General features: G+C 54.3%; 1 protein-coding gene across 1 annotated transcript in view; it reads left to right on the forward strand.

The window, feature by feature from the left end:
* The window catches only part of PPIH (peptidylprolyl isomerase H), a 45,178-nt gene that overhangs the window by 2,463 nt on the left and 25,148 nt on the right, over positions 1-17,567 (forward strand). The window contains exons 3-6 of the mRNA XM_075840768.1: positions 322-345; positions 816-860; positions 2,661-2,703; positions 4,048-4,140. Coding sequence (XP_075696883.1) covers positions 322-345; positions 816-860; positions 2,661-2,703; positions 4,048-4,140 — 205 coding nt within the window. The remainder of the gene's footprint in view (positions 1-321; positions 346-815; positions 861-2,660; positions 2,704-4,047; positions 4,141-17,567) is intronic.

Here is a 17,567-nt window from a genome sequence, read left to right on the forward strand (position 1 = left end):
AACTTGTACAGAGCCATAATATGGCTCTTATACAAGTCTATAGGGCCGCTCTGTACTGCGGTTACGCCTCTAGTTTCATACAGGGGTTCTTTTCCATATGATTCCGACAGAAGAATATCCTGGCGTGCTCCATCAGATGATGTTACTGAGGTATATCCCCAGAACCATAGCTTTTAGGGGAGTATCTCCTTAATACAGCGCCACTTAGAGGTTCCCTACAGCGGCACACGTACTGCCAGTTCTGCTATGTGTAAGAAACCTAACACTGTTTACTGACATTGATCTTTTTACAGAAATGTATTCTTTCATTATTTTTTCCAGGCAGTTCTGCACAGGAGAGTTCAGGTTTGTATTCGGAATCATCCACTATTACCATTCTCATGTATTATTAGAAGTATATCGGACATGACATAAAATAGATGGTGACCAAACCATTCTATTAAATCTGACATATTCCCATACACGGTTTACTCAAATATGAATGTCTGTGGAGGGAGGGGGGCAACGAATCAAGTGATTCATCCAATTTAATGCAACAAACCCCTACCCCTTCCTATGCTGCCCCTCGAGGGGTGTCTTCTGGCAGACCCCATATTCATTAGATTGCTGTCGGTCCTAATAAAAATGAAGAGACCCACCAACATTAATCTATCATTGCTTAATATAATGTGCAGAGGTATTGGGCCGGGAGACTCCTGGGTGGATGAAGGATGTAGTTTGGTTTAGGGGCCAGTTTTGTCTGGTACGATTGGGCAACATTACTGTCATTTAACATGCATTGGTCTTTATAAGTGACTCTAAATATTGACTTGCAGAAAAGATGGTGTTCCCATAGGGTATAAAGGAAGCACTTTTCACAGGTACGTGTCAACATTATTATTTTTTTGCACCTGATGGTTGTTAGATTTGTTCTTCTTACAGGAGTCACCTCTTGGAAAATTGCCTGTGAATTGTTCTCCCACCAGGATTTTCTATGTTGGTCATACTAAATAAGCCGGAAGAAGAAGAACTATAGCAGGCTGGTGTTTAGGATTCTGTATGAGGAACAGCAATGGGTTTTCAGGCTGTAGGACATGTCCCTCGGTTCCAATTAAAAATACTCAGATCCTTATGGGATTCTCTGTGACAAAAATATTGATGGCCTCAGTATAAGGGTCCTCTTACATGGCCAACGTGGGCCGCGTAAACGAGCGCCGATCAATGAGACAGCTCTTTGATTGGCGCTTGCTTGCTCCTTTCACGTAGAGCAATGATTGGTTATGTATGGGGACGAGAAATCGTTACTATGAGCGATCCACCCCATATATTTCCATTATGTTGGCAGCATATCTCCCTGTTTTGACGGAGGTGCTGCCGACAACGGTATATTTATTGCTGCATAAACGATACAATCGGCCAATGAACGAGCGTTTGCGCGATCGTTTGCCCGTGTAACGGCCTTAAGACAGTCATGAGCATTCTGTAATAGGAAGATTCACAGATTCCCTGCCGATCCCTCTTCACCCCCTGTAGATTGCAGGATCCACAACAAGAAATCTGAACTATAACATGTAACGTGTGCAGGGTCTGCGGACATCATTTGACCTGTATACGCTGCAATTCCTGTAAAGGAGGTTTTCTGATTCTACATTCTTCAGACATTTCATTCAGACATGTGAGAATGTTTCCTCAGGGTCCAGAGGTTGGAATGCGCCTTCTCTTAGGGTGACACTCCTCACATTTATTTCCTTGGAGAGGTTACCTTGAAGGGATTGTCTTCACTCCATTGCAAGGAACATATACGTTCTGTGATTGGGACCCCCATTGATCCTGAAAATGGTCTCACCTGGACGTCTCTCTGCGCCTTATATAAATGGAGCGGCACTGCGCATGCTACATCCGGTAGTCCCATAGAAAATTAATGGAGCGGTGTCCAAGCATGCTCATTACCGCTTCATTTATATAGGGCGCATAGGGACGGCCAGGTAAGCTCTTTCTCAGGATCGTAGGGGTTCCAGCAGTCGGACCCCCATCGATCAGATGTTTATCACCTGTGGATAAGTGATAAATATTGATTATGGGAAAACCTCTTTAAGCCTAAAGCAGGGCCTGAGGTAGGGCGGTGCATGACACAGGGCGATTCAAAGAAGTTTAAAGAGAATCCCCGTGTCATGCTGCGCTCCCTCAGGCCCTGCAGTAGAAATAACCCAGTGTATATAGGTTTCACTCAGTGTTTCTTTCAATAGAGGATTGGGGGGGTTGCTTGCTTTGGAAAAAATATTAGATTTGTCTTATCGGATTTTGATTCCTAAGGCCCTGTTCACACTGAGTTTTTTGGCACAGAAACCGCGTCGGAAACCGTGCCAAAAAACAGCCGAAAATGGCTCCCATTGATTTCAATGGGAGGCGGACGCGTTTTTTTACCGCGAGCGGTAAACAACGCTCATGGTAGAAGCGTCATGCCCTATCTTCGGGCGTTTACGCCTCTGACCTCTCGTTGACATCAATGGGAGGCAGAGAAAGCATTTATTCGCTGCGTTTTTGCCCATGGCAAACGGCGTGCAAACGGAATTTTGAGGCACAATTTTCCTCCTGCAAAAAACTCCGTTCCCTGTTTGTTATATAGTTGTGATGCTGCTGATTTGTCTATTCCCTCATTCTCTGTATATTCCTCCCTGCAGGGTTATAAAAGACTTCATGATCCAAGGAGGAGACTTTGTTAACGTGAGTTTTCCACGTTGTTGCGGCAGAATTACCTTCATATTGTAGCACTGCAGATGGAGGGGCACGTGACAAGAGACGTCCGTACGTTACTTCCGACGAAACCCACTGCGCATGTGATAGTAACCTGACTGTCCAGGAGAAGCGCCGCGGAAACGAGCGCATGTGCAGTAAGTGTCATTGGAGGTTGCAGACAGACGTCTCTTGTGGGGAGGCAGCAAAGCCACCTGCATTTTTTGGGATTTTTTTTACGCCGTTTGCCATGCGGTATAAATAATGTTAACAGTGGGTCGTTACGATTCAGAAGATACCAAATATGTTATTTTTTTGTACTATTTGGACTCATTAACATTTTTATTGAACTTTTTTATTATTCAAGCTTGTTAATGCTTTGGATTTCTTAGTGTACATAGGGTTTGGCATTTTTTCCAGGAACAGCGCCACTCTTGTGCCTAGGCTATTTTTGGTATTGCATTCACTTGAATGAGGATGATCTGGAAAAGGGTGGCGCTGTTTATGGAAAAAAGGCTGGCAACCCCTTTGAAGAACATTACCAGGAGGCCCCATAGTTTGCAGCAACAGATGCCGCATTGCTTACTGATCATACTTGCATGTTTTAGTAAGAAATATTCCTTCTTCCTATCAACTTCACGTCTGGTTGGCAGAAGAGGAAGGAGTGTAATGTTCACTTGAATATTCCTTTTAAAGGGGTTAGAAAAACATGGCTGCTTTCTTCCGACGTCCCCATGCACACGACCGTAAAAATGCCCGTAATTACGGGCCCATAGACTTCTATTGGCCACGGGTACCTTCCCGTTTGCGTACGGTAAGGTGCCTGGGCCGTTGAAAAATATAGAACATGTCCTATTTCAGGCCGTAATTACGGCACGGGCAGGCCCATAGAAGTCCATGGGGCTCCCGTAATTACGGGAGTGTTGCTAGGCGACGTCAGGGGATTTAAATTTTGAAATAAAGAGCAGCAGAGTAAATGGCATCTGAGCGATCATGTGACCCTTTTAATTGGCCGTGTGCATGGGGCCTAAAACAGTGCTGCCACACCTGTCCCTGGTATATATGTGGTATTGCAGCTTTGCCCCTTTCACTTCAATGAAGCTAAGCTGCAATACCAGACACAACCACTGAACAGGCGTGTAGTTGTTTTTAGAAGAAGGCAGCCATGTTTTTCTAATTCGGGACAACCCCTTTAAGGGGTGTGGAAAGCTCGTTGACAACCTCGTATGGACACTAATAATTACTATTTGTGGTGGTCACTTTTGGAAATCCATACTAGTCTCTGTATGTAAAACCTTTACTGCACATTGTGGTTACACGATGATTTCGCTGCAGGGAGACGGCACAGGAATCGCAAGTATTTACAGGGGACCATTTGCAGATGAGAACTTCAAGCTCAAGCACTCGGCACCTGGTCTGCTCTCCATGGTAAGTTCTGCATTCCGCAGGAAGAGATATAAATGACGTCCTATACATTGTAGCTGCTGATATATCCCTTTGCGCCATTGTGTATATTCGAAGTCTGTCAATAATGACCGTGGTGTGATGTGCCAACCTTGCGGCTTTGCCACGTGATCACATTGTGCCCGATACAGCATGATCCCATGGAAGAGATGTCGCAAGGATGGCATGGCACGCTGCAGCCAGTGGTTATACCAGACGTGGCGTTCAGACAGCGGGAAGCCGGGTCAGAATTAATTTCATGGCCTGTAAGGACATGTTCACATGGTACTCAAAAACAACGTGAAACCGTGTCAAAAATAGCTAGCGTTTCTCGTGAAGTGCTTTATAAAATACAGGTGTTTTCCGCTTTATTTTTTTACGTGTTTTTGGCACATAATTAGGACTCCCGTTGACTATGGGAAGATTTGGAGCGTTTTCGTCACGCTTTACGCGCCAAAGAATTGACATGACGCTTTTTGATTACGCCACGCTAATTGAAATATGCTTGTGTAAAAAAAATGAGTTGTATTTACTAATGGCGCGCTTTCCCATCGATTTCAATGGAAAGCTCAATCAAGCGTTTTTTTGACACGCATTTCAGCATGTAAAATATGCATCAAATACACGCCGTGTGAACTGAGCCTAACACCTCTTGCACACAACCGAGTTCGGGTCGTGCAAAATGGTCCATGTGTCAGCCAGTTTCCCTGCCATAATAGACTCCTGGCATAATAGACTTTTTATGGTGCTAGGAGTCCCTGCCTCCCCATGGAACAGCAGTTTCGCAGGGAGGCAGGGACCCCTTGCATCATGAAACGTCTATGATGCCAGGAGTCCCGTTCACCTGTACCGCGGTCGGGCCGACACACGACAGTTTTTCACAGCCCGAATTCGGTCGTGTAGAATAGTTTTTTTATTTCTGTCCACAAGTGCAGTATGTTCTTACAGACTGTAGGTGTCACTGTTGTCTGTATAATAATTGGCCCTAGATGACACACATGCCTGATTTAAAATTCATTGATATGCTGGGAGTTGTAGTTTTGCAACAGCTGGAGGGCCACAGATCTTAGACCACTGATTAGAAGGTAGTTGGAAAGTCTAAACTTGATGACTTCTTTGGCCCATATCGATTATTATTCTAATGAACCAGCACCACATATTCTAGCACTCATCTGAACACAGTGGGTTTGGTACAATACTTGAATTTGTCCAGATTTCTTCCAGTGTCCGATCTGCTGGCGAGTAATTTCATTTTACTTGTATTTTTATGTATTCACCTTTGTTTCTGCACAACATTGTATATTGCCCCGGAAGATGATGCCGCTATATAAATCATTATATTGAATGGTAGTCTATATAGACATATAAAAATAGTGTGTAGAAAAGGCAGATCCAGCACTCAAATATAAAAAATGAGATTTTTATTGGGTCATTTAAATTTTTTGGGGGATAAAACAATAATCCCGGGACCACGCTTACGCGTTTCAGACCCTATATAGACATATAGGAGATAGTGGGCAGGGGCATTTTTAAAAAGTAAAGTAAATTGCATGTCGCTATTGAATAGGGTTCACTCTGTCCTGTAAATTCCTTGGCGTGATGATGTGTTCAGGAAATTTTGACATGAGATTTAGTATCGATTACACACAGCATTGTATCCACCTTTTATAATGCTTCATTTTCATTCAGGTCTTCCCCTTGAAGGTCTATGATTTCTAATCATTTCGTCGTGATTAAACGTTGCATTTCCTTAGTATCTTGTATGGGAAATAGGTGGATAAGCAGACAAGCTGAAGCCTGGAGACAAAAAGCGTTATTTTGGCTCACAGCTGGGGGGCTCTTTCGTTCTTGGGCCACCTGCTGGGTACAAGGAAAGCAATCAGACCCTGTTGTCAGGTATCCTCATACACCGTGTGGAAATGGTTCCTCGCATACAGATGTCCGCATACCATTACACTGCACAAACTCGCTTTGCCCTTAGGAGATCAGGCCAGATTTTCTGCTTGTCCTTCCCACTCCTAGATGATTTTAAAGGGAATGTGTCGCGAATTAAACCTTTTTTTTTTTTTTTTTTTTTTTAAGTAAGTTACTTATTTCTATTATATTTTTTTAGTTTTTTGCTGTATTTTTTTTTTTCTTCCACATGGTGGAAAGTATTAAAAATTAAATAATAATTTGACATGTTTTCTTATGTTGGCCACCAGAGAGAGCACTTCCCAGAATTACAGCAAGGTGAATAAGGCAAAGCAACCTGACTCACAGCTGCCGTAAATGTGGGAGGGAATGTCACCCCCCCTCCTATAAGCCAGGAAAAGGTGTCTTCAAATTGCTAACCAGTGTCCGGCTGTAATTTTGGGTGTGATTCTGCAGCTGGCAGAAGCTATAGGGCACACCAAAAGGCTAAGGGTATGTTCACACGCTTACTAAACAAAGGGAAAACAGCTCCTGATTTTCAGCCATTTTTTAATCAAACTCGCTTTTTTGGCGGCTGTTTTTCTATAGAGTCAATGAAAAACGTCCCAAGTGATATGCACTTCTTTTTGGCGGGCGTCTTTTTACGTGCCATTTTTGGAAAACGGCCGCGTAAAAAATGCCTTGTCGGAACAGATCGCCGTATTTCCCATTGAAACCAATGGGCAGATGTTTGTAGGCATTCTGCTTCCGATTTTTCAGCCGTTTACGGCGTGTGAACATACCCTTAGAATGATGAAAGTGAAGTGAATGACTTTTCAGTTGACCGGTTCATTCGGAGTGTATTTGCCACGTTTTTTTTTTGCGTGTATTATGTGCCAAAAAACACATAAAAAAACCTCTTGATTACTCTTTTTATTGACATAATTGGTAAAGTGCGCTGCTAGTACATACAACGCGCTTTTTTACACACGCGTTTTAAAAAAACGCGTTGTGTAAATAAAGAAATGTTGAGTCAATAAGAAAGCAAGCCGTTCGTTTTTTACGCAAGCGTTAAAAACGTGTTGCGTAAAAGAGAACAGTGGGTGGGGTTGTGTTGGCGTAGTTGCATGTTTAGGGGGAATTGTGTGTGTGTGTGTGTATGGGGTGCTCGCCGCTGATTCTTCAAATCAGCTGATAAGCGGCTATGAAGGATCAGTGGCGTCCGTGCATAAGCAGCTGCACAAAAATAGGACACAGCTCTGCTGCGCGAGCGCACACACTCCGCTCTGCTACACAGACACACACACTCCGCTCTGCTACACAGACACACACTCCGCCTTGCTACACAGACACACACTCTGCCTTGCTACACAGACACACACTCCGCCTTGCTACACAGACACACACACTCCGCCCTGCTACACAGACACACACACTCCGCTCTGCTACACAGACACACACACTCCGCTCTGCTACACAGACACACACACTCCGCTCTGCTACACAGACACACACACTCCGCTCTGCTACACAGACACACACACTCCGCTCTGCTACACAGACACACACACTCCGCTCTGCTACACAGACACACACACTCCGCTCTGCTACACAGACACACACACTCCGCTCTGCTACACAGACACACACACTCCGCTCTGCTACACAGACACACACACTCCGCTCTGCTACACAGACACACACACTCCGCTCTGCTACACAGACACACACACTCCGCTCTGCTACACAGACACACACACTCCGCTCTGCTACACAGACACACACACTCCGCTCTGCTACACAGACACACACACTCCGCTCTGCTACACAGACACACACACTCCGCTCTGCTACACAGACACACACACTCCGCTCTGCTACACAGACACACACACTCCGCTCTGCTACACAGACACACACACTCCGCTCTGCTACACAGACACACACACTCCGCTCTGCTACACAGACACACACACTCCGCTCTGCTACACAGACACACACACTCCGCTCTGCTACACAGACACACACACTCCGCTCTGCTACACAGACACACACACTCCGCTCTGCTACACAGACACACACACTCCGCTCTGCTACACAGACACACACACTCCGCTCTGCTACACAGACACACACACTCCGCTCTGCTACACAGACACACACACTCCGCTCTGCTACACAGACACACACACTCCGCTCTGCTACACAGACACACACACTCCGCTCTGCTACACAGACACACACACTCCGCTCTGCTACACAGACACACACACACTCCGCTCTGCTACACACACACACACACTCCGCTCTGCTACACAGACACACACACTCCGCTCTGCTACACAGACACACACACTCCGCTCTGCTACACAGACACACACACACTCCGCTCTGCTACACAGACACACACACACTCCGCTCTGCTACACAGACACACACACACTCCGCTCTGCTACACAGACACACACACACTCCGCTCTGCTACACAGACACACACACACTCCGCTCTGCTACACAGACACACGCACACTCCGCTCTGCTACACAGACACGCACACACCGCTCTGCTACACAGACACGCACACTCCGCTCTGCTACACAGACACGCACACTCCGCTCTGCTACACAGACACGCACACTCCGCTCTGCTACACAGACACGCACACTCCGCTCTGCTACACAGACACGCACACTCCGCTCTGCTACACAGACACGCACACTCCGCTCTGCTACACAGACACGCACACTCCGCTCTGCTACACAGACACGCACACTCCGCTCTGCTACACAGACACACGCACACTCCGCTCTGCTACACAGACACACGCACACTCCGCTCTGCTACACAGACACACGCACACTCCGCTCTGCTACACAGACACACGCACACTCCGCTCTGCTACACAGACACACGCACACTCCGCTCTGCTACACAGACACACGCACACTCCGCTCTGCTACACAGACACACGCACACTCCGCTCTGCTACACAGACACACGCACACTCCGCTCTGCTACACAGACACACGCACACTCCGCTCTGCTACACAGACACACGCACACTCCGCTCTGCTACACAGACACACGCACACTCCGCTCTGCTACACAGACACACGCACACTCCGCTCTGCTACACAGACACACGCACACTCCGCTCTGCTACACAGACACACGCACACTCCGCTCTGCTACACAGACACACGCACACTCCGCTCTGCTACACAGACACACGCACACTCCGCTCTGCTACACAGACACACGCACGCTCCGCTCTGCTACACAGACACACGCACGCTCCGCTCTGCTACACAGACACACGCACGCTCCGCTCTGCTACACAGACACACGCACGCTCCGCTCTGCTACACAGACGCACGCACGCTCCGCTCTGCTACACAGACGCACGCACGCTCCGCTCTGCTACACAGACGCACGCACGCTCCGCTCTGCTACACAGACGCACGCACGCTCCGCTCTGCTACACAGACGCACGCACGCTCCGCTCTGCTACACAGACGCACGCACGCTCCGCTCTGCTACACAGACGCACGCACGCTCCGCTCTGCTACACAGACGCACGCACGCTCCGCTCTGCTACACAGACGCACGCACGCTCCGCTCTGCTACACAGACGCACGCACGCTCCGCTCTGCTACACAGACGCACGCACGCTCCGCTCTGCTACACAGACGCACGCACGCTCCGCTCTGCTACACAGACGCACGCACGCTCCGCTCTGCTACAGACGCACGCACGCTCCGCTCTGCTACACAGACGCACGCTCCGCTCTGCTACACAGACGCACGCACGCTCCGCTCTGCTACACAGACGCACGCACGCTCCGCTCTGCTACACAGACGCACGCACGCTCCGCTCTGCTACACAGACGCACGCACGCTCCGCTCTGCTACACAGACGCACGCACGCTCCGCTCTGCTACACAGACGCACGCACGCTCCGCTCTGCTACACAGACGCACGCACGCTCCGCTCTGCTACACAGACGCACGCACGCTCCGCTCTGCTACACAGACGCACGCACGCTCCGCTCTGCTACACAGACGCACGCACGCTCCGCTCTGCTACACAGACGCACGCACGCTCCGCTCTGCTACACAGACGCACGCTCCGCTCTGCTACACAGACGCACGCACGCTCCGCTCTGCTACACAGACGCACGCACGCTCCGCTCTGCTACACAGACGCACGCACGCTCCGCTCTGCTACACAGACGCACGCACGCTCCGCTCTGCTACACAGACGCACGCACGCTCCGCTCTGCTACACAGACGCACGCACGCTCCGCTCTGCTACACAGACGCACGCACGCTCCGCTCTGCTACACAGACGCACGCACGCTCCGCTCTGCTACACAGACGCACGCACGCTCCGCTCTGCTACACAGACGCACGCACGCTCCGCTCTGCTACACAGACGCACGCACGCTCCGCTCTGCTACACAGACGCACGCACGCTCCGCTCTGCTACACAGACGCACGCACGCTCCGCTCTGCTACACAGACGCACGCACGCTCCGCTCTGCTACACAGACGCACGCACGCTCCGCTCTGCTACACAGACGCACGCACGCTCCGCTCTGCTACACAGACGCACGCACGCTCCGCTCTGCTACACAGACGCACGCACGCTCCGCTCTGCTACACAGACGCACGCACGCTCCGCTCTGCTACACAGACGCACGCACGCTCCGCTCTGCTACACAGACGCACGCACGCTCCGCTCTGCTACACAGACGCACGCACGCTCCGCTCTGCTACACAGACGCACGCACGCTCCGCTCTGCTACACAGACGCACGCACGCTCCGCTCTGCTACACAGACGCACGCACGCTCCGCTCTGCTACACAGACGCACGCACGCTCCGCTCTGCTACACAGACGCACGCACGCTCCGCTCTGCTACACAGACGCACGCACGCTCCGCTCTGCTACACAGACGCACGCACGCTCCGCTCTGCTACACAGACGCACGCACGCTCCGCTCTGCTACACAGACGCACGCACGCTCCGCTCTGCTACACAGACGCACGCACGCTCCGCTCTGCTACACAGACGCACGCACGCTCCGCTCTGCTACACAGACGCACGCACGCTCCGCTCTGCTACACAGACGCACGCACGCTCCGCTCTGCTACACAGACGCACGCACGCTCCGCTCTGCTACACAGACGCACGCACGCTCCGCTCTGCTACACAGACGCACGCACGCTCCGCTCTGCTACACAGACGCACGCACGCTCCGCTCTGCTACACAGACGCACGCACGCTCCGCTCTGCTACACAGACGCACGCACGCTCCGCTCTGCTACACAGACGCACGCACGCTCCGCTCTGCTACACAGACGCACGCACGCTCCGCTCTGCTACACAGACGCACGCACGCTCCGCTCTGCTACACAGACGCACGCACGCTCCGCTCTGCTACACAGACGCACGCACGCTCCGCTCTGCTACACAGACGCACGCACGCTCCGCTCTGCTACACAGACGCACGCACGCTCCGCTCTGCTACACAGACGCACGCACGCTCCGCTCTGCTACACAGACGCACGCACGCTCCGCTCTGCTACACAGACGCACGCACGCTCCGCTCTGCTACACAGACGCACGCACGCTCCGCTCTGCTACACAGACGCACGCACGCTCCGCTCTGCTACACAGACGCACGCACGCTCCGCTCTGCTACACAGACGCACGCACGCTCCGCTCTGCTACACAGACGCACGCACGCTCCGCTCTGCTACACAGACGCACGCACGCTCCGCTCTGCTACACAGACGCACGCACGCTCCGCTCTGCTACACAGACGCACGCACGCTCCGCTCTGCTACACAGACGCACGCACGCTCCGCTCTGCTACACAGACGCACGCACGCTCCGCTCTGCTACACAGACGCACGCACGCTCCGCTCTGCTACACAGACGCACGCACGCTCCGCTCTGCTACACAGACGCACGCACGCTCCGCTCTGCTACACAGACGCACGCACGCTCCGCTCTGCTACACAGACGCACGCACGCTCCGCTCTGCTACACAGACGCACGCACGCTCCGCTCTGCTACACAGACGCACGCACGCTCCGCTCTGCTACACAGACGCACGCACGCTCCGCTCTGCTACACAGACGCACGCACGCTCCGCTCTGCTACACAGACGCACGCACGCTCCGCTCTGCTACACAGACGCACGCTCCGCTCTGCTACACAGACGCACGCACGCTCCGCTCTGCTACACAGACGCACGCACGCTCCGCTCTGCTACACAGACGCACGCACGCTCCGCTCTGCTACACAGACGCACGCACGCTCCGCTCTGCTACACAGACGCACGCACGCTCCGCTCTGCTACACAGACGCACGCACGCTCCGCTCTGCTACACAGACGCACGCACGCTCCGCTCTGCTACACAGACGCACGCACGCTCCGCTCTGCTACACAGACGCACGCACGCTCCGCTCTGCTACACAGACGCACGCACGCTCCGCTCTGCTACACAGACGCACACGCTCCGCTCCGCTCTGCTACACAGACGCACACGCTCCGCTCCGCTCTGCTACACAGACGCACACGCTCCGCTCCGCTCTGCTACACAGACGCACACGCTCCGCTCCGCTCTGCTACACAGACGCACACGCTCCGCTCCGCTCTGCTACACAGACGCACACGCTCCGCTCCGCTCTGCTACACAGACGCACACGCTCCGCTCCGCTCTGCTACACAGACGCACACGCTCCGCTCCGCTCTGCTACACAGACGCACACGCTCCGCTCCGCTCTGCTACACAGACGCACACGCTCCGCTCCGCTCTGCTACACAGACGCACACGCTCCGCTCCGCTCTGCTACACAGACGCACACGCTCCGCTCCGCTCTGCTACACAGACGCACACGCTCCGCTCCGCTCTGCTACACAGACGCACACGCTCCGCTCCGCTCTGCTACACAGACGCACACGCTCCGCTCCGCTCTGCTACACAGACGCACACGCTCCGCTCCGCTCTGCTACACAGACGCACACGCTCCGCTCCGCTCTGCTACACAGACGCACACGCTCCGCTCCGCTCTGCTACACAGACGCACACGCTCCGCTCCGCTCTGCTACACAGACGCACACGCTCCGCTCCGCTCTGCTACACAGACGCACACGCTCCGCTCCGCTCTGCTACACAGACGCACACGCTCCGCTCTGCTACACAGACGCACACGCTCCGCTCTGCTACACAGACGCACACGCTCCGCTCTGCTACACAGACGCACACGCTCCGCTCTGCTACACAGACGCACACGCTCCGCTCTGCTACACAGACGCACACGCTCCGCTCCGCTCTGCTACACAGACGCACACGCTCCGCTCCGCTCTGCTACACAGACGCACACGCTCCGCTCCGCTCTGCTACACAGACGCACACGCTCCGCTCCGCTCTGCTACACAGACGCACACGCTCCGCTCCGCTCTGCTACACAGACGCACACGCTCCGCTCCGCTCTGCTACACAGACGCACACGCTCCGCTCCGCTCTGCTACACAGACGCACACGCTCCGCTCCGCTCTGCTACACAGACGCACACGCTCCGCTCCGCTCTGCTACACAGACGCACACGCTCCGCTCCGCTCTGCTACACAGACGCACACGCTCCGCTCCGCTCTGCTACACAGACGCACACGCTCCGCTCCGCTCTGCTACACAGACGCTCCGCTCCGCTCTGCTACACAGACGCTCCGCTCCGCTCTGCTACACAGACGCTCCGCTCCGCTCCGCTACACAGACGCACGCGCTCCGCTCCGCTACACAGACGCACGCGCTCCGCTCCGCTCTGCTACACAGACGCACGCGCTCCGCTCCGCTCTGCTACACAGACGCACGCGCTCCGCTCCGCTCTGCTACACAGACGCACGCGCTCCGCTCCGCTCTGCTACACAGACGCACGCGCTCCGCTCCGCTCTGCTACACAGACGCACGCGCTCCGCTCCGCTCTGCTACACAGACGCACGCGCTCCGCTCCGCTCTGCTACACAGACGCACGCGCTCCGCTCCGCTCTGCTACACAGACGCACGCGCTCCGCTCCGCTCTGCTACACAGACGCACGCGCTCCGCTCCGCTCTGCTACACAGACGCACGCGCTCCGCTCCGCTCTGCTACACAGACGCACGCGCTCCGCTCCGCTCTGCTACACAGACGCACGCGCTCCGCTCCGCTCTGCTACACAGACGCACGCGCTCCGCTCCGCTCTGCTACACAGACGCACGCGCTCCGCTCCGCTCTGCTACACAGACGCACGCGCTCCGCTCCGCTCTGCTACACAGACGCACGCGCTCCGCTCCGCTACACAGACGCACGCGCTCCGCTCCGCTACACAGACGCACGCGCTCCGCTCCGCTACACAGACGCACGCACACTCCGCTCCGCTACACAGACGCACGCACACTCCGCTCCGCTACACAGACGCACGCACACTCCGCTCCGCTACACAGACGCACGCACACTCCGCTCCGCTACACAGACGCACGCACACTCCGCTCCGCTACACAGACGCACGCACACTCCGCTCCGCTACACAGACGCACGCACACTCCGCTCCGCTACACAGACGCACGCACACTCCGCTCCGCTACACAGACGCACGCACACTCCGCTCCGCTACACAGACGCACGCACACTCCGCTCCGCTACACAGACGCACGCACACTCCGCTCCGCTACACAGACGCACGCACACTCCGCTCCGCTACACAGACGCACGCACACTCCGCTCCGCTACACAGACGCACGCACACTCCGCTCCGCTACACAGACGCACGCACACTCCGCTCCGCTACACAGACGCACGCACACTCCGCTCCGCTACACAGACGCACGCACACTCCGCTCCGCTACACAGACGCACGCACACTCCGCTCCGCTACACAGACGCACGCACACTCCGCTCCGCTACACAGACGCACGCACACTCCGCTCCGCTACACAGACGCACGCACACTCCGCTCCGCTACACAGACGCACGCACACTCCGCTCCGCTACACAGACGCACGCACACTCCGCTCCGCTACACAGACGCACGCACACTCCGCTCCGCTACACAGACGCACGCACACTCCGCTCCGCTACACAGACGCACGCACACTCCGCTCCGCTACACAGACGCACGCACACTCCGCTCCGCTACACAGACGCACGCACACTCCGCTCCGCTACACAGACGCACGCACACTCCGCTCCGCTACACAGACGCACGCACACTCCGCTCCGCTACACAGACGCACGCACACTCCGCTCCGCTACACAGACGCACGCACACTCCGCTCCGCTACACAGACGCACGCACACTCCGCTCCGCTACACAGACGCACGCACACTCCGCTCCGCTACACAGACGCACGCACACTCCGCTCCGCTACACAGACGCACGCACACTCCGCTCCGCTACACAGACGCACGCACACTCCGCTCCGCTACACAGACGCACGCACACTCCGCTCCGCTACACAGACGCACGCACACTCCGCTCCGCTACACAGACGCACGCACACTCCGCTCCGCTACACAGACGCACGCACACTCCGCTCCGCTACACAGACGCACGCACACTCCGCTCCGCTACACAGACGCACGCACACTCCGCTCCGCTACACAGACGCACGCACACTCCGCTCCGCTACACAGACGCACGCACACTCCGCTCCGCTACACAGACGCACGCACACTCCGCTCCGCTACACAGACGCACGCACACTCCGCTCCGCTACACAGACGCACGCACACTCCGCTCCGCTACACAGACGCACGCACACACACACGCTCCGCTACACAGACGCACACACACACACACGCTCCGCTACACAGACGCACACACACGCTCCGCTACACAGACACACACACACGCTCCGCTACACAGACACACACACACGCTCTGCTACACAGACACACACACACACACACGCTCTGCTACACAGACACACACACACACACACGCTCTGCTACACAGACACACACACACGCTCTGCTACACAGACACACACACACGCTCTGCTACACAGACACACACACACGCTCTGCTACACAGACACACACACACGCTCTGCTACACAGACGCTCTGCTACACAGACACACACACACACGCTCTGCTACACAGACACACACACGCTCTGCTACACAGACACACACACACGCTCTGCTACACAGACACACACACACACACACGCTCTGCTACACAGACACACACACACACACACGCTCTGCTACACAGACACACACACACGCTCTGCTACACAGACACACACACACGCTCTGCTACACAGACGCTCTGCTACACAGACACACACACACACGCTCTGCTACACAGACACACACACACGCTCTGCTACACAGACACACACACACACACACGCTCTGCTACACAGACACACACACACACACGCTCTGCTACACAGACACACACACACGCTCTGCTACACAGACACACACACACGCTCTGCTACACAGACACACACACACGCTCTGCTACACAGACACACACACACACACGCTCTGCTACACAGACACACACACACACGCTCTGCTACACAGACACACACACACGCTCTGCTACACAGACACACACACACGCTCTGCTACACAGACACACACACACACACGCTCTGCTACACAGACACACACACACGCTCTGCTACACAGACACACACACACGCTCTGCTACACAGACACACACACACGCTCTGCTACACAGACACACACACGCTCTGCTACACAGACACACACACACACACGCTCTGCTACACAGACACACACACACGCTCTGCTACACAGACACACACACACGCTCTGCTACACAGACACACACACACGCTCTGCTACACAGACACACACACACACGCTCTGCTACACAGACACACACACACGCTCTGCTACACAGACACACACACACGCTCTGCTACACAGACACACACACACGCTCTGCTACACAGACACACACACACGCTCTGCTACACAGACACACACACACACACGCTCTGCTACACAGACACACACACACACGCTCTGCTACACAGACACACACACACACACACACGCTCTGCTACACAGACACACACACACACGCTCTGCTACACAGACACACACACACGCTCTGCTACACAGACGCTCTGCTACACAGACACACACACACACGCTCTGCTACACAGACACACACACACGCTCTGCTACACAGACACACACACACGCTCTGCTACACAGACACACACACACACGCTCTGCTACACAGACACACGCTCTGCTACACAGACACACACACGCTCTGCTACACTACACAGACACACACACACACGCTCTGCTACACAGACACACACACGCTCTGCTACACAGACACACACACGCTCTGCTACACAGACACACACGCTCTGCTACACAGACACACACGCTCTGCTACACAGACACACACGCTCTGCTACACAGACACACACACACGCTCTGCTACACAGACACACACACGCTCTGCTACAC

Source organism: Rhinoderma darwinii, chromosome 10 (assembly GCF_050947455.1).
Source record: "Rhinoderma darwinii isolate aRhiDar2 chromosome 10, aRhiDar2.hap1, whole genome shotgun sequence".
Classification (NCBI taxonomy): Eukaryota; Metazoa; Chordata; class Amphibia; order Anura; family Rhinodermatidae; genus Rhinoderma; species Rhinoderma darwinii.